We start from the raw sequence: 27003 nt of genomic DNA on the forward strand, positions 1-27003 counted from the left end.
CCTGCACCATATGACTTTAGTGTCCACCAAGTAGCAAGGATTCTGACTTCTGTCCCCCGCCTTGCCTTGCCATCGGAGACTTGCCCATGGTTTCTCCATACTTTGAGCATGGTGGGCGGTTGGGGCTTCTTTTCACCCGCGCGGCAGCTTGTGCAGCGCCTTGTGCAGCATCTTGTGCAGCCTGATGTATAGCTTGTGCAACGGCTGACACGTAAATGGGGGCAAGCATAAGTCAGAGGTGAACTGACTTCCGGAATATCGCGACGGATGTAGCATAAGGGGCGTGACAATGCTCGGCAAGGAGCACAGATCCCCCTCTCTGAAGCTTTGGCGCTTTAGCGATGCCGTTGACATCCAAGCTATGCGTCGACAGAGTTCCCAAGGCGAGCAGAAGGAAAGTGGACAAGCGCGTAGAATGCCCGCAGTCAGCGCCGTGCTCCTAATCCTCATGAACCTCGTCATGTGCATCCTCATAGTGCCGGTTTGGAGAAGGGCCTGGCCAAAGTGTCAGACATGAAAAGCATCATTCAACGTAGAAGCATAGCTTGCCGTAGCCAAATGCAGCCGGCATAGCAGCGGCTACTACGAGTACGACATCTGCTGCCGGGCTAGAAGTACCTATGCAGACTTTATGGGAGCATGTTGCCCCAGCGAGTTTCTGTACTTTGTAAGCAGAATAATGAGCAAGGCTTGCCGTCAACGGTGAATGTTCTACATTACCTATCCGTTCATTGGTCAACCAAGAGGGGAGGAGTCCGAGCAGCAGTAGAGGGAAAAAATTCGCTCGATGGAGAAATTCGCATCCTCCTTTTCAGAACATTCTCCAAAGTGGCCAGCGGAGGTTTATCGCTTAAGTTCTCAGTCCACACGAGGAAATTAGATTCCATTGCTATCTGCTTCCGACTGAGTACATATTGTGACTGAACCCAAACAAGAGGAGATGAAGAAGACCGCTGGAGAGAACAAGGCCAAGGAGAAGGACGGATTGGTGCCTGAGGGCGCTCCTTGACAGCCTTGCGCAAGTCGACTCACCCTGCAGGCGGTTGCGTCGTACTTGCCAGCCTTCTCCTGAACATCAGCTTAACCTCTTCGCTCTACACTCGCACAAATGCACTGCTCCGAGACGGACAAGGCCTGACTGGCCGTATAGAAAGGGAATTCAGGGAAACTACAGGCTGTGCCGGCTCCATGCCGTCATTTTCCTAGCCTCTCCAAGTTGCGGTCGAGTTCTTACTTGTCTCACAGTCAACATTCCACAGCACTGCCGCCTGCCAGGACTTGCCGTTGAACAAAACGCCCGTTGAGGACGATCCGACAGGGCGCGCCCCGTTTTGTGTTTTCCCTTCGCAACTGGTCCGGCGGTGATGGACATGATGGCCGCGATGGAGCAACTCCACGGTCATTTCGGTCTCGCCGCCTCAAAACGCGCTTGTCTCACCGTTGACGCATGTCCACGAGGCGAATCTGACGTGATTTGTTGTGACATGCAGCGTTTGTCTCGGTCAAAGAAGCCGGTCAAGTATGCCTCACCACCGCCGAAACGCTGTCTCGCCTTGTCGATGTTGGGCTGATTGGGGAGCTTTCGTCAAGGCGTCGGGCTAGTATCGCATTAGCCTGTCTCATTTCACAACCTCCGAACTGAAGATTCAATCAAATATGACAAGGCAGGGAAGGGAAAAGCTGGCGGTCAAGAAAGGCAAAGACGGGTCGGGTCCTGCCGTCCACGGATGCGATGTAGCCACGGCGCTTAAGAGTTTTCTTTGAAGTCACGAATCCTATCCAAGGGACGACAAACATGGGTGGAAGCGACCCAATTTTTAGGACCCAGAGTCCGTGCGGCAGCAGTCAGAAGGAATCCCAGATAAGAAGAAGAAGAAGAAGAAGAGAGAGAGGAGAGAGGCTGAGAGAAAAAAAATCAGCAATGGGATCATTGCAAACCTCGAGAAACGGAATGGGCTGCGGTCGTCGCAGTCACTGGCAAAAGAGCGGTAGCGGGATCTGGTTTAGGACGGACGGGCCTTTTGGTCAATGTCCACCTCATCCGTCAAGCTATCCAGCCTCCCATCGTGTCTAGCTCTCCCAACGGGTCGCCATCTCCCCCCTCCACTCGATTCTGATCGCCGACAGCCCAGTCATCTCTGGACATGGGCAACCGACAAGGACGAGGACAGTTTTATCTAGCATCAATACGTAAGGAAACCGCAGTCATCGAGTATCGGACCTATCTATATATGCTCAAGCAGAATAGAAAGACGGCTCTGTCAGAGGTGGCTCAACTCGACCAGCAGCCAGCAGCTCTCCTCGGACCTGGACATCCATCCCACGCATGCTGTCACTGCCTCTCTATCCTCCTGTACATGTCATTCTCCTCTTCCCACGCAAGTCAGCAGTTGGGCTCCCCGCAATTATGTCATGCATCGTGGATGGCCTCGTCTCTCCCTGGCCTCTGACCACTCCGAGGGCTTTCCTCGGACCCTCATCTCTTTTTTTTTCTGTGCGTAATTTGCATTCTTCCTGTGTCCCATCTCTGTATTCAGTGCCCAAGACATTTCAAAGCCCCCGGTCCCCACCGCGACTTGCCATTCGACTGTTGCCCGTCCCACCACCCGGACCGCTGGTCTTTTGCTCGGCCTAGGGTTTTGACTCCCTCTTCCATATCGGTGTATGCTCGTATGAGTGAGCGCTCCGTACCACGCCGCGTGTGAATGGTGTTTGGCAATCATGCCCCCAAGAAACACACGACACGCCGGCACTGAGCCCCAGCAGGGCCGCCCACCCCCTTGATGCCTAACCTGAGTTGCTGTCTTGGTCGTTTGGCCTTCCGGAGCTAGCCCCGTCCCGAGTAGTACGTCTCCGGCAGGGCTTTTGAAGTTGGATCTTCACAATGTTGCCGATTTACTACAAAACTGTCCCATGCTGCTGCCCTCTGTGTCTCTCCCCCCCTCTCAAACCCCTTGCCGCCTCTCTATGCTTCAGACTCGGCCGCCAATTGATGACCCCGTCCACGGCCACGGCTTATTCCTCAAGTCGCCGTCCCCTCCGTCACCGCCGTTATCCTCCGGCTTGTTTGGCCGTAAACCGACAGCAACATGAGCGCCGTATCACGCAAGTCACGAATGGCCACCAGTGTGGCCAGAGTCATGTACACCAATGCAGTCTATTTCCCTAGCAGCAGAATATACCAAGGTGATTCGCCCGGAATGCTCAATTACGGCTGCATCAACCACGTGTATTATGCTTATGCCAGTGTGACTGCGGACGGCAGTGTGTTTGTGAGTCCTGATGAATGCCCGGAAGCCACCATTGCCAAAGTGGCTTCATTCCGTGCTCTTGTTCGGGACAAGTTGAGAAGATTTCACCTGCATATGTTGCACGGCTGGCTGACTTTTGTGACGTGTGGCCCAGCTTGGCGATGAGTGGGCCGATGCAAGAGCGCCAGTGGATGGCGTTCAGGGTGGCTTGGGATCCTTGATGCATCTCAAGCAGAGGCACCCTCACCTGCAGGTCGTCTTATCTATTGGCGGCAGCACCGCGTCCGAGGTATTTCCCATTGTTGCGTCCAGCACTCTGCTCAGGGACAACTTTGCCCGATCTGCCCTTGGCCTCGTTGAAGCTTCCGGACTTGATGGCATCGACAGTGAGTAAAAGAGGAGAATTTGGTGGGGGATAAAAGAAGTCACAGCCATCACCCACTCTCTCTCTCTCTCACACACGCTCTGACACACGCTCACACACACACACACACACATGCAAGTCCACGGCTAATCGTACACTGGTCGGAATAGTTGCTTGGGAGTTCCCGTCCGAGGCTAAACATGGCCACGACTTCCTAGCCCTGTTGGCAGCAGTCCGGATTCACCTGCCCGATGACCGCTTCATCTTGACAGCCGTCCTTCCCGCGGCGAAGGAGGTGCTCGACCTCATCGATCTAAAGACGGCAGCCGAGTACCTTGACTACATCAACCTCGTGGCGTATGATTTCTTTGGCACATGGACATCAAAGAGCGGTCACCACGCACAGCTATACACCATGAACAAGGACGAGCCGTCGGCGTCGTCCGGCGTGGCACATCTCATGGCCCAGGGATTCCCCCCCAAGAGCATCCTGCTCGGAATCCCTACGTACGGACGGAGCTTCCTCAAGGCCAACGGGCCCGGACAGGATTTCAACGGCGTAGGCGGCCAAGACGGCACATTCGAGTACAGCGAGCTGCCACGGAAGGGATGCAAAGAGATTGTGGATAGGCGCTATATTGCGGCCCAATGCGTCGGCGGCGATGGGGGGTTTGTCACCTACGACAACCCCGAGACGGTCAAGGTTAAGGCGGAATTTTGCAAGCAAAAGGGATTAGGGGTCTGTGGAGCTCATCTTCATCCAATCTCTGTGAGACGGTAAAAGGGAACTTTGCTAACGCTCAAGCTTTTTAACATTGCAGGGGCTCTTTTACTGGAACGGACCGGCGGATTCTCGAGATCAAGCCAGAAGCCTGATTGCGGCCGGTTTCCGCGCTCTGCATACCTCTTGAGGCAGTGCCTCACTTGATGATTATGACGTCTTTTTTGATTTTTTTCTCAGTCTGATGCATATAGAATCTCTTTCCGCTTACGCCTACGCACTTTGCACCCTTCACCTTACCGCTACTGCTAGACAGAAGCAAGTCTGGGGAGGCTTGGCTTGTTCAAGCTGTAGCATGACTCGAGCCTCGTCGCAGAAAAGAACCAAGGAAGGAAGCGTTCCGTCTTTTCTCTTCAACCACCTTTCCATGTCGCAGTTGACGGATGTTCTTTTCTTGGCACTGGGTTTCTCTCGGGGAGCAACAAAGAGAAGTTGAAAAAGGAAAGGGGGAAAAAGGAAATAGAAGGTGATGCGCAGATTCCAGTGATGCGCACGGGAGAGGAAAAAAAACAACATCTTCTGATGATATCCCTTTATAGACCTAAAATAGACGGGGAGCAGGCGTTTTTTTTCCTTTGTTTTGATTACAATTTTTGGGCATCTTTCAACAATTTCTTGCTCTCCTTCTCTCCTTCTCCCCCCCTTCTCTCCCCACACTGACGGATTGAATTTAACCAATGCTCTCATCTCAAAGAGACCGCCACTTGACGGTTACATACGGATTGCCTGGCCACTCATAGCGCCATTACGGCAGCTGCATTGGAAAAGGCACGTCGGAGCATCAAGGAGGAAATTTTTGTGGCGCGCCGGGCAGAAAAAACGTCACTCAGCAGGTGGTGCGTTTCAAATCAGAACGCCCAACTGGGGTAGAAGCGTCTGGGTCTGCATATGGAAATTGGAGCCCCCATCGTGGAGCTTCTTACGGCTCAGAAAACCGGGCCCGGGAGTCTTGACTGGCTCATCCTGGGAACTGGACAGCCAGGATCGGTGACGGTTTGGTGAATCAAAGTTGGGACGCACTGGAGCGGAGCGGCTGTCGCCGAGTTCGGGCTTTTGGGCGGCGTGTTGACTGTTGGGAAGGGTGGAACTCAGTTAACTAAGGTCGGTGCTTTTCACGAGCTTCCACGAGTGCTAGAACAAATCAACCTCGAGTCTTGGCTCCATCCCGCCCATTCGACGCCACTACGACCGACGAGAGCTGCAGAGTTGTGGAAGCTGGCCTCGGAGAGCCCCTCCCTACACCTTTGGCCGCAAAAAGTAGCATCCAAGCATGCCGTGCTAAGTCGGATGCTAACGCATTTGTCGTTCGTGCTCGCAGTAGTACGAGTACCTGGCAGCTTCCCACAACTAATCCCGCGTCATGCAACCAAGAGGACAGTCAAGCAGCAACACAGAACAGACAACCGTGGCGTGCTCCGCATAAGCCCAATGGCTTTAGGACAGGTATTAGCTCAACGCTAGCAGGATGGGTTCACGAGTCGAGGCGGCGGCTTCCAATGGCAGCAGAGGTTACGTACGAGGTCGGCGGACAGGACTCGTATACGCACAACGCACCACGCACCACGCACCGCCTAGCAATTTGGCCTGAGGTGATTTGGTCGGGCCCTGCCCGATGATGGAGATTGGCAGTGAGCTGCTGGATGGGGTTTGGGGAGAATGATGTGAGCTTTTGGCTCTGCTGGTGCTTGGCGTCGCTGCTGATATGCCATATGATGCTTGCATGCATGCGGCTCACGTGGCGATAAGATAGGCCAGAGTCCTGAGTCGAGTGCGCGCGTCATCCTGCAGAAAGAGAGCTCGCTCAGCTGTTGCGTTACGGAGCTCTACCGTCTGTACTATGCGAGTAATACAGTACAGCACAGCACCTGTACCTATACCTGTACCTGTACCTGTACCTGTGCTGTGCTGTGCTGTGCTGTGCTTGAGCCAGTTGAGACTGAAAGGCCCCGTCCCGCCTCAGCACGAGACCTTGGGCCACAGCGAACAAGCGCCACCTACGGCTGCTAAACCCGGGTGCTGTGCAAGGTGCTATAAGTACACAAGGTGCTATACGGGTGTTATACAGGCGCTATACGGGCGGTCGCCTGCCACGCCAGGTAGCGCCCAGGTACCTGGACGCTTCCGGTAGCCGCGCAGCCTCAAAGCCAAACAGCAAAACGAAGCCAACCACGGCACAGAGCAGGCTGACGGACAGCAGAACCACGGCCAGGCTTTGCCCTTGCCCTTGAAGATGCCGCGTCTGTCGTCCTTTCTCTGCGTCCCCGTCCAGTCCCATCACCATGTCCGGCCCAGATAGGGATCTGTCTTGCGCGGAGCCGCCCGCTCCGCTAACCGCAGCGTCGCCGGCGATTAACGATCCGTCCTTATCAGCATCGCAGACCCAGCCTCAACGGCCAGAGGCAGCCTTGGCAGCCCGGCCTGCGGAATCGCCCGAGCAGCAGCAGCAGCAACAGCATCACCACAATCACGGCGGCGGCGGCGACGACAATAACAACAACAGCAGCAACGGCCTCATCGATGCCAACGATGGCAGCAACAATCACAACATCGACGTTACCGACGACGTCGACGCGGCCAACCATGCAGCCGCCTCGGCCAACCTCCCGCCCTTCGAGCCCATCTTCACCCTCCTGACCAACAACACCACAAACACCACCGTCCACCCTCGCGTCCACTACCTCTTCAGCGACGACGACGCCTCTGCCATCCTCACCGCACCGCAAAACGACCCTTCGCACCGCGCCCTCGTCGTCGACCTCGCTCCGCCCGCCGCCCCCAACGGCAAATGGACCGTCTCCTGGGCATCCAGCCTCACCCCCGACTTCGCCATCACAGCCTCCCAGCTCTCCCTCCAGCAGCACGGCAGCGGCAGCGAGGGCAATGACGCCGAGGCCGGGTCAACGTCGGTCGTTCTTCGCGTCGAGGGCGTAGAGCGCGAGCCTATCTCCTCAAGGCCCAACAGCCTGCCCAGCTCAGGCAGCGAGATTGTCGGCCGGGAGAACGTGGAGCTGCTCACCGAGGAGTTTAGGCGCCGCATGGGCGTGCTCAGGAAGGTCGTTGACGAAGGCGAGAGGCGGAAGGAAGCTCTGGGCAGGCTGAATGAAGGGATGATGCATCCTGACCAAGGAGAAGATGCGGTAGCTGTTCACGACGAGGTCAGCGGGAAGGGAGTGTCAGAAGGACAGGATGGATGAATGCTTTCTCAAGCAAACGACGCGGGGATGTCCATCTTATGCCAGCCAAACTCGGCACTGACTATCTCTCTCTGTCTCAACTCTCCTTCTTTACACAACCTCTTCGCAAACAACAGCACCTATTTACGATGACGGCAAAGGCACCCAACCTGAAACTACCCAGACTTCTTCACAATACCAGCACTCGCAAGACTCCTTGGAAAGCATCGCTTGGCGTACAGTCGCCTATACCGGGCTTAGATTTGGCTCTCTTTTTTCTTATATCTCTATTTACCCCCGGAGTTTTCTTCTTCCCTCACTTCGCTTCTCTTCTTCCTTGCCCTTCTTGTACTACTGAGCCTTAAAGACATGTTCTTCTCCGCTCATGGTGATTTCTGTTCTAGCAATTGATTCACATATCAGATAATAATACTACCATACACTACAATAACTACTGCTCATTCATTGAACTATAATTCGAAGCTTGTTGCGTTGTGTTTGAACATTGTTGTCCAGGCCATGCTGCGCATGTTTTTTGAGTTTGGTATTGAACCTGGATCATCGATCATATTTTATGTGCTTTTGCCGATTGGACTCGAAATATATGGATTGATTCTGGATTTTGAATTACTGGCCAAAACATGGTTTCGTATTGGACCAGCTGTTACAGCTGTATTGAACCTCTCACCTTGATTCCAAATCTAACCCCTATATATCCTACTCGTGATTTACACGTATTCATAGTCAATTCAGCTTTAACCCAGTCAAACATGCAATCGTTTCGTTGATACACATTAAAGAGATGCGCGCAAGAATGAGAATATTTTGATTAAAATTTGATTAAAAAGAACTTTCTGCTGAGCGCCTCAAATGCTAAACTCCAAAAAAATAATAAATCTTCCCAAAAAGAAACAGCAGCCCAACAAGCGTAGACGAAAACAATCGCAGAGGCATCTAAACACAATCAATCCAATCGGCCATCTCCCGTTCTTCGACGACATAAGAAAAAAATTCAAGGCCCATTCCCTTTCAACAGCCATCGGAATGTTTTAGCCTTTGCGTGGTGCCCAGATCCAAAGGCGTAGACAAAAGAAATATAGGCATATGTCCTTGCCACATGTCGATAGCTACTTTATACAATGTCTTTCAATGAAAATAGAGTCAAAACGTGTGCACGCGTCCCTTTTATACCTCTCCTCTCTTTTCCTTCCTCCAACTTCACTTCGTTGCTAGCCGTCTCTTGTTTAGTTCAGCGGAGGTGCGACGGGCATGTGAGGCCTTCCGTGTGCTATGCGGCCAAGTCTCAGGGCCAAAGCCTCGTCCATGGGAATACGAGCGCCGAGACGAACAACTGGCATGGCAACTCCCTCGAGCAGAGATCGCTTCTTGTTGTTGTTGTTTCCGCGGATGACGAAGACGTAAATGAGGACGATGATGACAACAATGGCGATAATGGCAACTGTCAAGGTTAGCGTTGAATTCCAGCATCAATGGTAGAATCGAGATCAACATACCAACAATACCGAGGCAAATCCACTTCTTCTTCCTGGTGGATCTGGCAGTTGTGACAGCCACAGCAATCTCCTCATTGCCCTTGTCGAGGTTTTCGACAATCTCCTCACCCTTCTGCTCAATCTGCACAATGGCGGCATCCTGCTGGACGACCAGGGTATCAAGATCCTGCATAAGCTGGAACAGCTCCGTCATCTGCTGCTCAATCTTGAGCAACTCCTTGTGGCGGTCCTGAACGGCGCTCAGTGCCGCACGAGCACGGCCCTGTCTGTCGCTTTGCATCAGAGCTTGGCTGAAGATCTGGCCGTTGCCAGTATCGTTAACGGCGGCCTGGACCTCCTCCTCTGTAGCCTCCGGGCGGACAATACGATATTGGCGACCCATCTGTTGCTTGACAGCAGCCTGGAATTCGGACTCAACAGTCTGGTACTTGGTGATGACTGCCTTGACCTCTCGATCGACTCGGTCCACATGGCCGCTGTTCGTAGCACTTCGACCTTCGGGCTTGGATTTAACTTGGCGCACGCGGTCGGCAAGGGCACGGTAAGTGGCCATGGTCTCGGTGGTGAGGGCATCCAATTGGCGGTTAGACTGGCTGGACGAGGAGCTGTCGACATCGCTGAGAACTCGGGATTGAAGCACTTTGATCTGTTCCAGGTTGGTCTCGACTTGACGAACGGTGTTGCTGATGTCACGGCACTCGTTGCGGATCGCATTGGGGTCTTCACGGGCCATGCCGCCGGCGTTCTGGGTTAGAGGAGCCATCTCGACTGCGGTAGCTGCAAGTTTACCGTTAATGTCTGAATTGCTGCCAGTGAAATGGTATATATGGTCAACCATACCTCCAGCCTGGTCGTAACCACGGCCACCAGCGCCATAGGGGGTATTGTTATAGCTGGGAGGGGGGTTATCATAGCCGCCCTGATCATAGCCGGCACCGCTATAGCCGTTGTCGTCCCGTTGGTCGTACGGGTTCTGCTTCCCGCCGCCGTATCTGATGAGAGACTGTGGTTAGTGACTGGAATGTGGATTTGAGGGGCAATGCAGGCATATTGCATTCAGCATGCTACGAACCCGTACTGTTGTGCCATTGTTAGCGAGCTATTCGAGGAATCATAAAACGGCGTGTAAATGAATATGCATGTGAATCTGGAGGGGAGAAGCAGGAAGAGGAGGGAATTGGATGCGAACGCAGATGGTTTTCTTGTCTGCTCGGACGCTCGTGTTGAAACGACAGCCGTAGGAGAGTCGGGGTGAAACACTCACACTCATTGTGGATGCGGCTAGGAGGATACCAGGGATATCGGTAGACTGGGCGAAACGCTGTAAGCGGCAGAGGTCGAGGCCGAGTGACGATCGAGGATTCTGCCGTGCTCGTTCGAGACGTACAGCGGCGAGAAAAGGGAGAAAAGCACAGCAATGGCTCTGAGATGGACAACGCAGACCAAAACGTGTATGTAAATTGCAGAAACACGACGGCAGAAGGTTGGAAGAAAGTAAAATGGCCCAGGAGCAGGAGGCCCAAGCCCGGGTTTCCAGACAAGGGTTATAGAGGAAAGCGAGAAGGGGGCGGCTGCACTATAGCGGGGCCCAGACCAGGTAGGAGCGGCCCTACAAGACTTGGTCTCGGGTGGCGGTACCGGTACGTACCAGCAGTGGCGCGGGAGCCGTTTGAGCCGCTGTGTGCAGCCACTGAAGGGTACCTGTACAAGGGCGAGTTGCACCGTGGCGCCTGGCGTAATAAAAACAAAGGCACTGCAATAATACTATCACGAGCGTAATCTTGCACTCAGTCGCTAGCAAGGAGATCGACGGCCAAACGAAATCACTTCCACTGTCCAATGACCTGGCCAGCGCTTCGTATAAGTAGACAGCAGGCTGAAGCCGATGCTAATCGATTGGTAAGTGGCAGAACTGCCTCGGCGACCAGACAACGGCAGCAGCTGGATCGAAACCCCGGGGCAAGGCTTTTTTGCTTCCCCCCTTCGTCGTCAAACCTCAACCTCGTCGCATCTCGAGCGTCAGATGGTGTCGACAACCAGCGGCCGTGATTGGACCAGCAGCTGCAGCACAGCACAGACTAGTGGATTAGAGGCCGGTGGCGCGCATTGATTTGCCCTGGCAAGCCTGGCTCCATGGCCGGGTGTGGCATCGGGGCCCTGCCAGGATTTTGATGAGTCGCAGAGATTGCACTACGGGGGTATCAGCTGTAGCGCCATGGAACAGGGACTAGCACGTTGCTTGTCTGGTGTTTTTATTTTCGAGCAAATTGCTTGATTGCTTGCTCGCCTGCGCTTGTTTGAGCTGGACTGGACTGGACTGGACTGGACTGGACTGGACTGGAGTCGACCTGACGATCAGACAAATGCTCTACTCTGCTGGGGGGACCGACGTGAGGAGCTGGCTGACACTGGCGATGCGCCACCAGCACACATAGCCTCTGCTTCGTACTGCGCTTCGTACTGCGCTTCGTACTGTACCTCGTAACGGATCTGGATGCCGTCAGCATGGCCACGGGCTTCTAAAAAAAGAACGGCGTCGTTAGGCGACAATTCCTGACACTGCCTCCACGCTCAGTGGATTGGCGCAGTGGCCCAACGACAAATCTGGATTAACGTTGCCAGATGGCCGATGCAGGATCCTTCTGGATAATCGGCGATGCAGAGCTCTTGCTTCATCTAGAGAAAGGATTTTCGTCTATCGTCAAATAGCCGCAATAACCTGCTTCGATTTACCCCAACTTGCTCCAACATGGGACCAACAACAGTTTGGAAACATCACGCAAGAACAGACAAGCGGGCATGATTTGATGAGGATTTGAATAGCGCGCGCAAGGCATCGAATCCCAGCCAGCCTTAGCTCGAACCTCTCAAGTGCAAGCAAGTAGCGTTGACAAAGCAGCTTCAAAAATGGAAATCTATTATTAAAAGCCCTAGGAAAACCCTAGGTAATGCTATTGCCTTTGTAATTCTCACCGCCCAGAATACTCAAATCCTTAGTCGCTTATTCTATCTCTTGCCGACCCTGCTCTCACAAAACTGCATAGGCAGAAACATAGCTGACGCTCGAGTCATCCGGCCATATAACTTCACTGCTACGGTCATATTTCACAACTTTGAAGCGGCTCATGCCTTCGTCGTTGAGCTCTTTAGCATAGAGCTCGAGGGCTGCCATTGCAATTCCAATTGGATGCCTTCCACACACCGTGTTTCCTGTAAGTCTAAGGTTATCCACAAAGGCGTCATGGCTGCCGCTCTTGACAGCATCCATAGCCGCTTCATCAAGCAGACGAATCGTTTCATAAATGGGCGGCCCCGATGGCTTCGGGCTGCGGTCATGGAGAGAAGATAGCTTGCCAATGTTCCCATCCGGGGTGTAAACGGCATAGTCAAACCGCGAGCCCCAGTGACAAAAGTCTGAGCTGATGATGAAGGCATTTTCTTCGTCCTTGAGATACGACAGAAGAAGTCGACCGATATCCTTCTCATCTGCTCGACTGGTACTTCCAACAATGATGGGGACCACTTTGGGGAATTCCTCCGGGGACTTGAAAGTCTGTTCACATCGTTTGTAGAGGTATGGCAAGTGCATTTCTAGGGAATGCTCCGCGACATCGTTCCTAGGCGGCGCATTTTTCATACCTCCAGCCTCTTTAACCCGCTCAATGGTATCCCTATCCACAGTGAAATCACCAAAGGGTGTGGAATAATGTGAAAATGTGGTCACAGCACAGCCTGAGAAGCCATAAGTATGAGATGGCCCCAGGATGAAGACTCGCTTCGCCTTGCTGAGATCCAGACAGCTGTAGGCCCAAGCCGCATTTGGTCCCGAGTATGCATATCCTGCGTGTCTTCATAGACATGTGAGCTACAGCTTGTAAATTGCAGTTCTCTTGGGTAGCTTACGGTGCAATAATGATTCGAGCCCCCGGGATCGGCAGCGAAGAACCATCGACATCCTCTGGAACCTTGGCAAGATACTCGTCGAGCTCTCCAGCCAAGATTTCCGGGTCCTTTTCATACCATGAGCCGGCCTTCGTTGCTGGTCTGGTATCCATGACTTCAAGTTTTCAGCTCAGATTCTTTGATTAAATGAACTAGTTCGATAAGAGGCAGAAATTCAATAAGCATGAACGTCCATATGTATAAGAAAAAGCGATAGCACATCCAAAGTCTATTTCGATGGGCAAGTAATGGATTCTGGCCCCGCATGAGGGGGCGGGGTTCACCTTCTTAGCCGCCTGTTTCTCTCGTCATCGGCGGTGCACCTCAGCTGTCCATGTGAAAGTAAAACAGATAAAGCCGCTCCAGCAATTGCAGTCACTCTGCAAGTTGCATGTAGATACAACGCACAATCTGCATATAAACTTATGCAGTACTCCCATCATGGCATCTCCTCATCAATTATTGTAGGACACTGGTAGGAGCTGCTGAACCCATCATCCTCATCCATATTTCTATACATCTTCTTAATCCACCCAAGCTCCAGGCATCCGAACCATGCTCTTCTCAATGCTTATCCAAAACTCATGCGCCATATACTCGAACTCAGGCGCCCATATAATTTTCCAATCCTCTGGCTCTGGCCCAACCCTGAGATCGATAATCCGAAGCGGAATCCAATGCGTGTCAGTCCAGCACATATCGTCAGACATGCGGCATAGCTTTTTCACCGGTTCCACGCCATTCATCCGTCGCCGTATTATACATCTTGAACGCTCAATGGCGTGAGCATCAAAAGCCCCTCTGGTGCAATCCTCCGTATCACCAAGCAGCTCCACCTCTCCTGTCCCGTATTCCATCAAATCAACCCCTGCTTCTCTTAATAATGATAGCCATTTACGAATACTCGCTTGGAGCATAGTGTCCCAGTGATAGAGCGAAATTTCTGGGCAGAGGTAGCAAAGAGTCGCTCCTATGACTGATATGAATGGCGTCCCTCTCCAAGTAGTGACCTGGTAACCATCCCACGGGACAACCTCCTCGATACTGTGTAGGTCTTGTTGGCTCGCCATGGAGGCAATATGCACTACAAATGAACCCCAAAGTGAACCATATGCTCGAAACCAAGCGAAGGGTTTCTGATAAGTCACGAGTGCCTCGGGGTATCTGCAGCCAAACGTGATAGCTGCAGAGTGCATGAGTGATGATTTCTCGCGAGTTGACTGCCTAACATCAGCTTGCGTGATGATTCCATCTTCCGAAATAAAATTTTCGAGAGTTTTGGGAGATAGGACAATGAATGCCCCGAGTCGCACAACCTCTAGACGATCCCGCAATAAGCGAAAATAATAGCTAGGCATGAAAAGCTCTTGAAATATTTTGACTTTGAGATCGTTAGTGGAATATTCTCTTACGAAATCCAGTAGCCTTTCTGCCGGCAAGGCATCCGGTTCTTGAAGATACAAAGCAAACAGCTTTGCAATTTTCCTTGGCACCGTATTCTTCAGTATCTTGGTTTGTGCGACAGTGTCAGCAACGACTGAAGTTGCAATGCCCGCTAGAGGTGTCGAGCTGTCCCAAGATTAGCCTATATATCGTGCCTTGTATACTCAATGATACTATAAAGACAAACCTGGGCATTTCTCCCTCATCTAACTGAGTCCGAAGACCAAGATTAAGTAATAATTGGCATATCTCGTATTGTTGGCAAGATGCAGCTTCCTAAAATTGGGAGAGGCGAAATAACAATATTAGCCATCTGGCATATCAGATTTCAAACTTGTGAGACAAACATGTAGTAGTGTTCCATTGTCTATACTTCTATCGAAAGGCGATGCTTCCTTAGTGCTGAAGAGCTCTTGTACTCCTGCTAGGTCCCCAGCCCGGATTCTCATCATAATTTCCGAATCATTTGGAACGATATTGTATACACGGTAGCTATATGTCCAACCTGCGACGGAGGGCTGAGACATAAATTCGTAAATTGATCTTGACAGCCAACTCGGCAGCTGCATCTGGGCTTGCCAGGCGCCGGTATCTTTTGAGTAAGTCAATCCAAACCGTGCATGTTTTGACAAAGAGAAGGCAAATGAATTCGAGGTTTTTCTAGACAGCTCAGTCGTGTTTCTATGGATCATAGGCGCATCATTGTCATCTACATCCTCATCGTATTGCTTTTGAGGCATTTTCGTTTGTAGTTGTTGTGAGAGAGGTTGTTGGACCTGTGCATGATGTTGTGGCTGGAATCTTGCAGAGGGGGTCTGAGAGCTAAGTTTCCGAAGCATTGCCCTAATTGCTCAATGTTAAAAAAGGCTTGTATAAACTAGACAATTAGAAATCCGTAAGCTCACATCTGATATGCCTGTATTGCTAATTGTAAAAAATTCATGCATCGAGATAGACTCTGTTCAAGCCTCGCCAAAACAGCCTTGTTGAGCAAAATCTTGACTGCTGCATATTTGCGCTTTACGCTCTTTTTTGCTTGCAGCTGCGTTCTCATATCTGCAACTAGAATTCCTAGAGAATCATGAGCCTTTTTTGATAGATGAAGACAGTTCTTGAACGATGCTGAAGCGCCATCCTGGTTAAACTGGTCTTCGATCTCGGAGAATATCGATTCCAGGGCCTTCAGTTGCTCTACAAGCCCCATAATCCCGTCTGGGACTTCTCTGAATTCCTGCCATAACTGGTGAGTCTGGTAAATGAGGGTTGCCACACGTGGCACGGTTTGTATCACATCGAGGTTGGTGCTGGCCATGTCTCTTCTCTAGACAGGCACCGTGGGCAATGGCGACGTGGATCACGCATAAAAGTAATGAAATAGTTACACAAAAAGTAAGCGAATACAATCAAAGAAATAACTCAAATGGTAGAAATTATCAGAAGAGAAAAAAAATATGTTCAATCCTGAGGAATGATCCTTGGCAGTAGAGGAGGGCACTGCCTCCCCCAGCCAGAGGCAGCCGTGCAGAAACTCCATAATGCCAGGATCTCCTACATGGGGTCCAAGGAGTGGACATTAGGTAGAAATGCTCAAATAATATTGGTTTACCGTGAAATGCTACGCTGTGTTGCGTGGAGCACAGAGGCCGGATGAGCGGCTCAGCGCATGTCCTATTCGTTCCTTTGCACGGGCAGGAGCCTGGGCGGCAAAAATGGGTGAAGCTGGTTGGGGGATTTAGATAACATGCAAGTCGGACACCCAACAACATATTCTGTAACACAAGGCTGTGTGTTTTGCTAGGTATTTTGTTTTTCTCCCTTTGCGGTGAGATGCATTGATTTTTATGCAACCGACTTTTCACTCACAATTAGATCCTGCCTGACGTAGAGTTTTTCAACCCGGGGAGAGCGACGCGTGTTGCCGTTGAAAACCGGCAGGATGCTGTTCTATGTGGCATGTCTTGTGTACATAGTAAGAGGTGTCTCGCAGCCATCCGATCCTCCGCAATCACAAGAGTACTCCGAGAGTGAAATATGTAGCACAGGTACTATATTTAGAATTGGATGTTCTATTACCTTGTTACCACATATGCTAAGGAACCATGAAATCCTCCAGTAGTTGCTGATGCTTGTGTTTTTAGTCGTATGATACCCACAGCGCAATTTCTTTTGACATAGCACAACATTTGAGCTTTCACAAATGACCATGTTATTATACATGCAGTGAGACTTATATTTTTACACCATGAGATTGTGCTCGATCCATGCACGTGCATCATAATGAGGGGGTAGTGGACGCTAGAATAGTGTTGTGCGACTGTGTGTTGCCGCACGGCGGCGATATGAGGCTTTACGTAGCTACCCTGTGATACCATCCAATCCGCCGTCTGAGTAAAGGGTGAATTAGCACTATTATTTACATTTACAAGGAAGTAGTGCTGCCTGGGTATGTACTCTATGTAATTGCTATATACGTAAATGAATCAATGAATGAGTCGATCCAAATAGATGTGGCTGGCTCAAGTCTGTGAGATAGACAATAGACCCCATCAAAAGTTAATTGTGTATGGTATAATACACAGCAGCACTCTAGATGATTGCAACCACCAGATCTGTCCATCCGCATTGCTCTGCGGTACGTAATACGTAACTCAGCTAGTATTAGGAAATAGCTGCGTTAAACATGCATTAGGGTTACATTCTATCCAGGTCAGCCCCCCCTATTCGGACCGCCCAACGTATCTAGGCGTCGCATCTTGCCACCCAAGGCGATAATGTCGTGTTCAGGAGCCACGGGAGAGCCACGGCCGAGCCGATGGTCCGCTAAATGGCTTCTGACAGGGCCTTGCCCTGGCTGGTCTGGCCATCTGCACGGTGCCTTGGCAACTCGGGTAGCAATGTGAGGCTGCCAGATGATGTCAACCATTTACTGTCGCATCGTGATGCAGGAACACATGCAGTTGTTGTGAAATTCCCAGGGCAGACATGGTCATTCCAAGAACTCAATTCCTCAACTAGTGGTATTCTTGCATTGTGCTGGTTGAAGATAGCCTTGGTAGACCCCTTCCGTGGAGCGGCAGCGCGGGTTGCTTCCGCGATGGGGTGATGACGCCATGCTTGGACGGTATAATTTGCAAGCGGCTTACACCCCACAGGCATCATAAAGGTTAGTTAGGTACAAGCCCCATAACCCCAAATTTCGATAGGTTGCTGATAGCTTACAGATCGTTGTACTTTTACATACAATTTTCTATAGGAAGGAACCTTATTATATTATAATTTAGTACAACAACAAACCATCATTGTTATTTCTGTCTATAAAAATCAGCTTTAATAACTTAGGGAAGTTAAAGTTATTTTAGACTACTTAAAAGCCTTAATCGCAATAGCTTTAATCTATAAAGATTCTGACTATTGACGCCAGCCTCTAAACTATATACTTACTTTAAGCACACCGCTACTACAGCTATTACTGTCTTTAAGCTCTATTACGCTAAGCGTCTGGGGACTAAGCCCTAGCCTAAGCCACCCTTACTTCAACGGCGTTTTCGACTTAAGCCCTCGCAACTGACATTATAATAAATAAATTATTTATAAAAATATAAAAGTTAATATTTTTTAATTAATTTATTAAAAAAATTACTATTTATATTAATATTAATTAATTAAAATTTTTATAATTTTATAATTATTTTTTTAAAGTATAATTAAAATATATATATATATATATATAAATTAATTTAAGTAATAACTTAAGTTTTAAATTTAATTAAATTAATTTATAAAAAATAAAAGTTATTTTAAATTTTTTTAAATAACAAATTATATATTTATTTATAATAATATTAATATTTAGGTTATAAATATTAAAAAATATAATTTATATATATAAAAATTGTTATTAATATATTAAAATCATTTAAAAAAATAGTTATTTAAAAAAAATTAAAAAATTAAAAATATTAAAATATTTACTTAAATTACTTAAATAATATTAATATAATAATCAAATAATTTAAATAAAAAATTTTTAATTTTAAGTTTTTTTTTTTAAATAATTTTTTAATTATATTTTTTAATAAATTTTTATGTAAATTAAAATATTAATTTAAATATATACCTTTTTTATAAAAATTAAAATATTAATTTAAATATATACCATTTTTATAAAAATTAATATTTAAGTAAATTTAAATAAATATTTAAAAAATAGTTTATATAAATCAAAAATTAACTTTTTATTTATATATTTAATTTATTTTTTAATTAATAAAATAAATAAAAAAAAGTAAAAAAGTAATAGTAAGCTAAAAGGTATTAATTAAACAACTGGGTTATAAAAAGGAATTAAAATTAAATTAAATTTAACGTCGATTATAAATGGGGGATTTAAGTTAATTATAAAATACACCTTTTGTGACGAACCGGGTCCTATAGTTTAGTATAGGTTAGCTGTTTCCAAGGGACAAACCTCTAGGTTCTAGGTTTATATTAGCGGAGCGGTTAGGTCGGTTACGGGCGTTATCTTATTAATGTCACGTAGTTAGTAAATATAGTATCTGAATCTAATCTAATTGCTATATTAATAACTGGCTATTTAACTATTTAAATAAGTAATATAAATGTAAACTTATATATTTAGTTGTATATTCTGGATTATAGTGGAAAGCTGGCTTTCCTAGCTTTTTTAAATTATTTTAGAAAGCTAGTTTTCTTAGCTTTTCTAATTAAGGCGGTAATATCTTTAATTAGCCTATTGGTCCTTAGTTTATCTAGTTCCGCCTACCCTATAGGCTTATTATTGCAACTATAAAAGTTAGGTTGTAATATAATTCTCCCCTTTTATTAATCTTATCTTTAAGACTTAATTAGGGTAGTATATAAATATCCACTTCTATCCTTTAGTAAATGTTACTTAACCTTTCTCTTTATTTTCTATTTTCTTATCTTTTATTATAATTAATTATAAGTAAAAGCATAACGATAATAATATTTCTAAGTAAAAAAAAAAAAAACATAAAAGTCTTATTAATATTATATTAAAGAATTCTATCTTTGTTATAAAATTATATACTTACTGTAAAAAATAAGGCTATAAATATATTATTTTTAAAGAAGATTTTTATTAATGTTTATTTTATATATAAAATTAAAAATCATATTATAAAGCATTTAGTTTTACCTTATAATAAATACGTAAAGTTATGTCTTATTATTTAAAATTAAGCAAAAAGTTAAAAGATACTGAAGAGATATAGCTTAAAGCCAGTGCCTAAATAAAACATCTTTGTATTTATAAACGTAAATAGTCTAAGAAAATAAAATAAGCAGTTGCTTATAATATTAATAATTTAAAAAAGTTAGAATGGGTTAAGCGTAAAAAGCGTAAGGCGCAGGAAGCGGAGGCTGCTTATCAAACTGTAACGTTATTACTTAATCCAGCTGATCCTATAATCTTAAGTTCTGCAGTTAATGCTATTAATTAGGAGAATTTTAATCTTAATCTTTTTTTATTAACTTTTTTAGGTTTAGCTTTTAATAAAAACCATTAAGGAGTTTCTTTAAGTTCCTAAAGTATTTAATAAATTCCTATATATTTTTAATATTATTATAGTTTTTCTATTTTACTAAATATTCAGGTTATTAAGTTTTTTTATTAAATTTTATTATAGCAAATTTTTTAATATTATATTTAAGTTCTTTGCCTTTAATAATAATTTCATCCTTTATAACCTTACTTATTTCCTTATTTACTAATACTTTTTTTAATAATAAAATATAAAATATTAGGTGTATTAATTATCCCTATTTTCCTTTTTACACTAAAAGGTTAAGTTTATAGTTAACAGTACCAATTTTCTTTAAAATTTTATATAGTTTAAGTTTTTTAAAATTAAGTTTATCGCTTAACTAATTTATTCTAATATTTACTATATCTTTATTTCTGGAGTATTAAAGTAAGTAAACCATATCTCCCTCCTAAAGGGTTAATCCTCTAATCTTTTATATATTAATAAACTTACTTATTCTTTCCTATATAAATTTAAACTATATTTATAGTTTATTATATAGTTTTTTAATATTATCAGCTATAATAATAGCTTTTTATATATTTTCTCTTTTCTTTAATAGTCTATAAATATTTAGCTTAAATCTATAATTTACATAAAATAGTAAATATTTTATTAATTCTATTAGTATATTATTATAAGAGATTTATATAATAGGTAAGAGTTTAACCCAGTTGTCCTAATTAAAGTTAATATAACTTCTTAGGTATATTTTAATAATTTAGTTAATTTTTTCCGTTTATCTATCTGTTTATAGGTAATAGGTAGTGCTAAGTTTATAGTTTAGTTTTAGCTGTACTATAAGTAATTGCCAGAACTTAAAGGTAAATGTTATTTCTTTATCTAAAATGATCTTATTTAGTAATCTATAGTTAGCGTAAATATATCTAATAAATTAATATATTAAGTCTTCAGCAGTACTGCTTTCCTTTTATAAAATAAAATATACCATTTTTATAAATTAGTTAACAATTACAAAGATTATATCCTAAGTGTTCTTAGTCATAGGTTTTTTTAAAGGTAGTAGCTTTACAATATAGTTAAATAAGATTAATTCCTAAGTGCATATTAGAATTAGTAAAGGTTACAATTTTCCATAAAGAAGGTATTACACTACTTTTACTTTTCTATATATAACGCATTCTAAAACCACTTTCTATACCTATTTCTTAATTCCATCGAACTTATAATACCATTGAATTTATTATATAGTTTTCTTTATTCCTTTATATCTATATAGCTAATATATATAGATAATTTTAACTACTTTCTTTCTAAGTTCCTTTAATACCTAAATAAGTCTGTTAAATATTAAATATCTTTAATCTATAAAAATACCTTCTAAATATTATTCAGCAGTCCAGTTTTTAATATACTCCTTAATATCGTTAAATATTAAATTATCTTCCTTAATATAGAATATAATATTTAATGTCTTTAGTTTAAGATTTCCTTTATCATTAAACTATAAAGCTTATACTTCTATAAAGGGTATTTCTTAAACGTAATTAAAACATTAGCTAAGAGTGTCTGCTTATTCATTTTTTAATCTTTTATAATACTTAATTTTAAAGTTAAAGACTAAAAGGTATTCCATATAACCAATTTATCTTCTTAAAAGTTCTTTTATTATAGTAAAATACATAATGTTTTTATAGTCTATAAAAATCATAACTTTATACTTACTTCCTAAATAATAATATCTTTAGTATTATTTATTAAATATAACTATAATTACTATAAATTCTTTATTATAGATTAAATATTTAAGTTCTACTTTATATAATTTTTCTAAAAAGTAGGCAACTAATTTTAATTTTCCGTTTTCATTTAGTTAGCTTAATACTCCTTTAATTATATAATCTAAAATATCAGTTTTAATTATAACTGGTTTATTTAGATTAAATATAATAAGCACTAGTTCGCTTATAAAAGCTTATTTCAGTATATTAAATACTTTTTATACATTTAATAACTATATAAACTTTTAGTTTTTCTTTATAAAGTCTATAAATAATATAGTAATTTTTATAAAGTTTTTTATAAATTATTAGTAATAGTTAGCTAATTTTAAAAAGTTTTATACTTTTTTAATATTATTTACTTTATTTTATAGGTTAATAGCTTTAAGTTTCTTAAGGTTTATCTAAATTTCCCCTGGGGTGATAATATATCTAAGAAAGGTAACCTTTTGTATATAGAACTGGTATTTTTCTAGTTCTACTAAAAGGTTAGCATCCTATAGTTTTTATAATATTTATATAATATATTTTTTATATTTTTTTAAAGTTTTTAAGAAAATTAAAATATTATCTAAGTATATAATAATAAACTGGTCGATAAATTCTTATAGAACATGGTTTATTATTTATTAGAAGGTTATAGGTGCATTAGTTAATTTAAAAAGTATAACTAAGCATTTAAATAATCTATATTACATTTAAAACACTGTCTTCTATTTATTTTCTACCTTAATCTAAATAAGGTTATATACTTCTTTAAAATTAAATATAGTAAACTATTTTACTCCAATTAATCAGTCTTTAATTTTTAATATTAAAAGTAGTAGGGTTCTATTTTTCTTTATAGCTTTATTAAATTATTAGTAGTTAATAATAAATTAAAGTTTTTTATTTTTTTTAAAGACAAATATAACTGAAAATCCTAATGGGGATTTAGATTTATAAATATATCCTTTAGCTTTTTATTTTTTAATCTATTCTTATAATATAGTAAATTTAATTTCTGCTAAATTATAAATCTTATAAAACTTAAGGAGTTTTCTATTAATTAAGTTAATTTAATAATTCTATTCGCTATATTATAGTAATTTAGTTTTAAGATTTTTATAAAATATTTTTTTAAGTTAGTAGTAAATAATTAGGACTTTAGATAATCATTCTTCTAAAAGGTCTTTATTATCTTCCGCTATCCTATTCTTAGCTTACTGGAGTGCAGTATTAAGTTTTTATAAGTCTTTTTATATTATATTAAGTGTCTATTATAGGTGTTTTTCTTTTACTTTTTTTTATTTATAATAATATTATAGTAAAATAGTTAATTTTTTTTTAAAGAATCTAACTTTCTTTATAATTTCTAAAATCTCTATTTTTATAACTTTATTCTTTTTTTTATTTTTTTATAATTTTATTTTCTTAAGTAATACAGAGGCTTTTAATTCTTCCAGTAATATCTTATTATTTTATTACTTATTTTAATTAAATTATAATTTTACTAAGGTATTAATTAATTAAATATAAATTTACTAACTTATATAGCCTCTTACCTAATTAATAATAAGGTTATATATCCCTAGCTAATTGTAACCTAAAAATAAATTATATCCCATAATATTTATAATATTAAAATACATTAAATCTTTAATTTTACTAAAAGCGAAGTTAAAGTAATTAATCTTAAAATTAACTATTCTATTATTATATAAGAATTATTAATTTTTAATACTAGTGATAATATAAAGTCATTCTTTTTAATTATTTAGCAACTTTAGGTAATTCATAAATTAAAGCGTAATATAACTTAATATTACTTCACTATTGATGTAAATATTAACAGGGTATCCTTACAATTCTCCGTTAAATATAAGCTTATTAAATCTCTTTTTTAAGTTTCCTATTATATTAAGGTTTTAAATATTAATTTTTTCTTCTTTTTTAAAAAATATATTATCAAAATATATTATAAGCTAGGTAGGTTCTAGTCTTTAAATATTATATTTCTTACATTAATAGTATCTTTCTTTAGGGATATATCTGTTAGTAAGCTTATAATATTTCCTAATATCGTTTTAGTTTTTTCCTCTTATATAGGTTTTAAAGTAAAATCCTTACTTAAATAGATTTTTAATAATAGTTCTTAAGGCTTATTTTTACATAAAGTAGGTAATGCAGTTATTAACGTTATAAAAGGTAAATTCCTACTAATTATATATTAAAGGATTATAAAGATTATACTATTCTATAACTTTTAAAATAATATATATTTTACAGTAAAACGTTTTATAAAACGCTAGGTTTACTTACTTATACTTAAGGCTAAATAAAATATTATTTATTTTTTAATAACCTTATAGAAGATTATTAAATTCTTTAGCCACTTAATATTTATCTTTATAGTCTAAGTCTATTATTCCGTAAAGATAATATAGTTTATATAATTTAAGTAATCTACAGTTTTTATAGGGTTCTTTTAATATTAATTTTTAGCGTTTTTTAAGGTTAATTTTTAGAATATTTTTTTATAAAGTATTTATAGACTTTTAAAGCTTAAAAGCTTTATAATATTTTATTAAGTCTTTTACTAAAGATCTTTCGTTTTCTTTAACAATTCCTTTAATCTTATAGTATTATTTAAAGTCTCTATCTATTATACCACAGATATAGTATAATCCTCTAGGTCTTTATAATCTGTATTTATGGTATAGGTTATACATTTCTTCTTTTAAAAGTTTATATTCTTTTTAATTTTTCTATAATATAATATTTAAAAAACTATTATTATCTCCTTTAAGTATAACAGTGGCTTTTATATTATCTAATACTAAATATACTTCTGCAAAAATAATTAAAGTATTACTAATATCATCTTATTCTTTATACTTTTCAGTTTACTTTTCTAATTTAGCTAAGTTTTTAAATTTATTGGAAAGTTCTCTTAAGTCTTAGTTAGTAATTTTATTATTTTTATATTTATTAGTTTATTAAATAATGTTTAAGGTTTTCCTTCCTTTAAGTACCTTAAGAAACTATCTTATATTTTATTTTTCGCTAAAATAGGTTTTATATTTATTATTATAATATCCTATTTAACTAAGGGATTTATATAAAATAATATTAATAATATTAACTATTCTATCTTTAGGTTTAAGTATTAAAGTTTATTTATTACTGCTTTCTTTTTTTAGTATTTTATAATATTTCTTTATATAGCCCTTTTTTTTACAGTTAAAATATTTAATATTTTTATATTATTCTTTAATAATATTTAAATCTATAAATCCTAGTTATTTATTATTAAAGGATATAAAATTTCGTTTTTTACCTTAGTTTACGTTATTATATTATATATAGAAATTTCTTAGTTTTTCTTCTTTTTTTTCTTATTTATATTCCTAAATTTAATTATCTATAATAATAGCTTATTATATATAGTTAAAGAAGTTTATTTTCTTACAGTTAACTTTATATAGTTTATTTTTAACTTTAAGTTTTACTATATAGTAATAAGCTTTTTTTTTACTTTCCTCAGTCTAATTAACCTTTATTAAAAGGTAGATAAAAATAGTAATATTTTTTAAAAGGGGTCTTTTTTAATATATATTTTAAAAGAGTTTTTTAGCTTTTTATTTTTTATTAGCAGTTCTAAATAATTTCTTTAATTATTTACAGAAGTTTTAATATATTTTAAAAACTTCCTAGGTTTATAATTTCCAGTTATTTAAGGTATTAACTTTAAAGTCTTTTATAATAAGCTAGGCCTATTTTTCTACTATTCCTATTAAGCAGGTAATAGTAAAGATAGTTTTATCTTTATTTTTTTCTAGTATAAATAAAAAGTATTTAAAATAAATATTAAGTTCTATAAAATATTTATTTATTTTTTAAAGATCTCCGTTATATAGGTTAAGTCTTTTTAATTATAAGACTTTACTATATTTTTTTTTTTTTACTTTAAGAGCATTAATTTCCCTTTAAAGCATTTTAATTATAACTATAGCTTATTCCAGGGTCGGAGTTTCTTCATTAGCTATTACTTTATTACTTTCTTTAAGATTATCCTCGATTTTAATATTGCTATTTAAGTAATTGCTTTAGGTTTTACTTTTATAATCAGTTCTAACGTCTAAGACTTAAAATCTAACTATTTAGTATTTTATCTTTTATTACCCATAGGTCTAAGGTGACTGTCTAAATAAAAGTTATTAATATATAATAAACTAGGTTCTATAGTTTAATATAAGTTAGCTGTTTTTAAAGGATAAACCTTTAGGTTCTAGGTTTATATTAGCGAAGCAGTTAGGTCGGTTATAGGCATTATTTTATTAATATTATATAATTAATAAATGTAGTATTTAAATTTAATTTAATTACTATATTAATAACTAGCTATTTAATTATTTAAATAAGTAATATGAATGTAAATTTATATATCCAGTTATGTATTCTAGATTGCGGTGGAAAGCTAGCTTTCCTAGCTTTTCTGGATTATCTTAGAAAGCTAGCTTTCCCAGCTTTCCTAATCGAGGCGGCAATATCCCTAATTAGCCTATCGGTCCTTAGTTTATCTGGTTCCGCCTACCCTGTAGGCCTATTGTTGCGACTATAAGAGTTGGGTCGTAACACCTTTTTAATTACTATTTTTAGTTAAATCTGTTAATATTAAGTATTGCGAAATTAATGTATATATTAATTTATATACGTAAGGTTTATTATAATCTAAGTTACGATAAAGTACTGTGTAAAACACAGTGGTTGTTGTGGGGCGGCATCTTGAATGTACCTTAAGACCTTCAATGAGAATACAGATACTCTGACGCTTACCAACCTTCGTGCCGCGGTCCGCGCCGTTTTCGGAAGCTGTACCGCAGTCTCTGCTAAAACAGCTAGCCTTGGGGATACCGGCAAGGTTACAGCAATGTATCGACCGGGATAGTTATCCTACAGATTATTAGATAGTCAATATACTTAGTTTTCCTAGTTATTTCCTAGTACTGATCGGTATCTTAACTTATGCAAAAACAGCTAATCAACCGGGTATGTCTCCGGCTTATACCCAACTAACCTTTATGATACCTGTAGGGTGTACTTTGCCGGATATACTGTACGAGGGCTAAAAAATCGCTCCGTGCTAAGTACATACGAGTGGCTTTCACTGGTATGACTTATGTAAGGCCGTAAAACTCTGACGAGATTATTTAAACAAGGCATTGCTACCTTGAGTAATATGGC

At 40.9% G+C, this 27003-nt stretch overlaps 6 protein-coding genes across 6 annotated transcripts; 2 read left to right on the forward strand and 4 right to left on the reverse strand.

The window, feature by feature from the left end:
* Positions 1-3089: 3089 nt before the first annotated feature.
* TRIVIDRAFT_69839 (glycoside hydrolase family 18 protein) lies at positions 3090-4526 on the forward strand (the record flags this gene model as incomplete). Its single annotated transcript, XM_014097880.1, has 4 exons — positions 3090-3272; positions 3406-3637; positions 3786-4354; positions 4437-4526. 4 exons carry the CDS (start codon positions 3090-3092, stop codon positions 4524-4526), a joined length of 1074 nt encoding a protein of 357 aa, XP_013953355.1.
* A 2470-nt stretch (positions 4527-6996) lies between these two features.
* On the forward strand, positions 6997-7584 carry TRIVIDRAFT_8220 (uncharacterized protein; the record flags this gene model as incomplete). Its single annotated transcript, XM_014097759.1, has 1 exon — positions 6997-7584. A coding segment is annotated over one exon (588 nt), but the record flags the coding sequence as incomplete, so codon positions are not given.
* A 1104-nt stretch (positions 7585-8688) lies between these two features.
* TRIVIDRAFT_209978 (uncharacterized protein) lies at positions 8689-10353 on the reverse strand (the record flags this gene model as incomplete). Its single annotated transcript, XM_014097881.1, has 4 exons — positions 8689-9028; positions 9084-10075; positions 10156-10160; positions 10348-10353. The coding sequence occupies 4 exons, from the start codon at positions 10351-10353 to the stop codon at positions 8814-8816; spliced, it is 1218 nt and encodes a 405-aa protein (XP_013953356.1).
* Positions 10354-12111: 1758 nt separating this feature from the next.
* On the reverse strand, positions 12112-13138 carry TRIVIDRAFT_69842 (uncharacterized protein; the record flags this gene model as incomplete). Its single annotated transcript, XM_014097882.1, has 2 exons — positions 12112-12931; positions 12987-13138. 2 exons carry the CDS (start codon positions 13136-13138, stop codon positions 12112-12114), a joined length of 972 nt encoding a protein of 323 aa, XP_013953357.1.
* A 420-nt stretch (positions 13139-13558) lies between these two features.
* On the reverse strand, positions 13559-15741 carry TRIVIDRAFT_115421 (uncharacterized protein; the record flags this gene model as incomplete). The annotated part of the gene is made up of 4 exons (XM_014097883.1): positions 13559-14594; positions 14680-14744; positions 14816-14960; positions 15374-15741. Coding segments are annotated over 4 exons (1614 nt in total), but the record flags the coding sequence as incomplete, so codon positions are not given.
* Positions 15742-17288: 1547 nt separating this feature from the next.
* TRIVIDRAFT_225028 (uncharacterized protein) lies at positions 17289-17624 on the reverse strand (the record flags this gene model as incomplete). The annotated part of the gene is made up of 1 exon (XM_014097884.1): positions 17289-17624. One exon carries the CDS (start codon positions 17622-17624, stop codon positions 17289-17291), a length of 336 nt encoding a protein of 111 aa, XP_013953359.1.
* Between the last annotated feature and the right edge of the window lie 9379 nt (positions 17625-27003).

This window comes from Trichoderma virens, assembly GCF_000170995.1.
Source record: "Trichoderma virens Gv29-8 chromosome Unknown TRIVIscaffold_84, whole genome shotgun sequence".
Classification (NCBI taxonomy): Eukaryota; Fungi; Ascomycota; class Sordariomycetes; order Hypocreales; family Hypocreaceae; genus Trichoderma; species Trichoderma virens.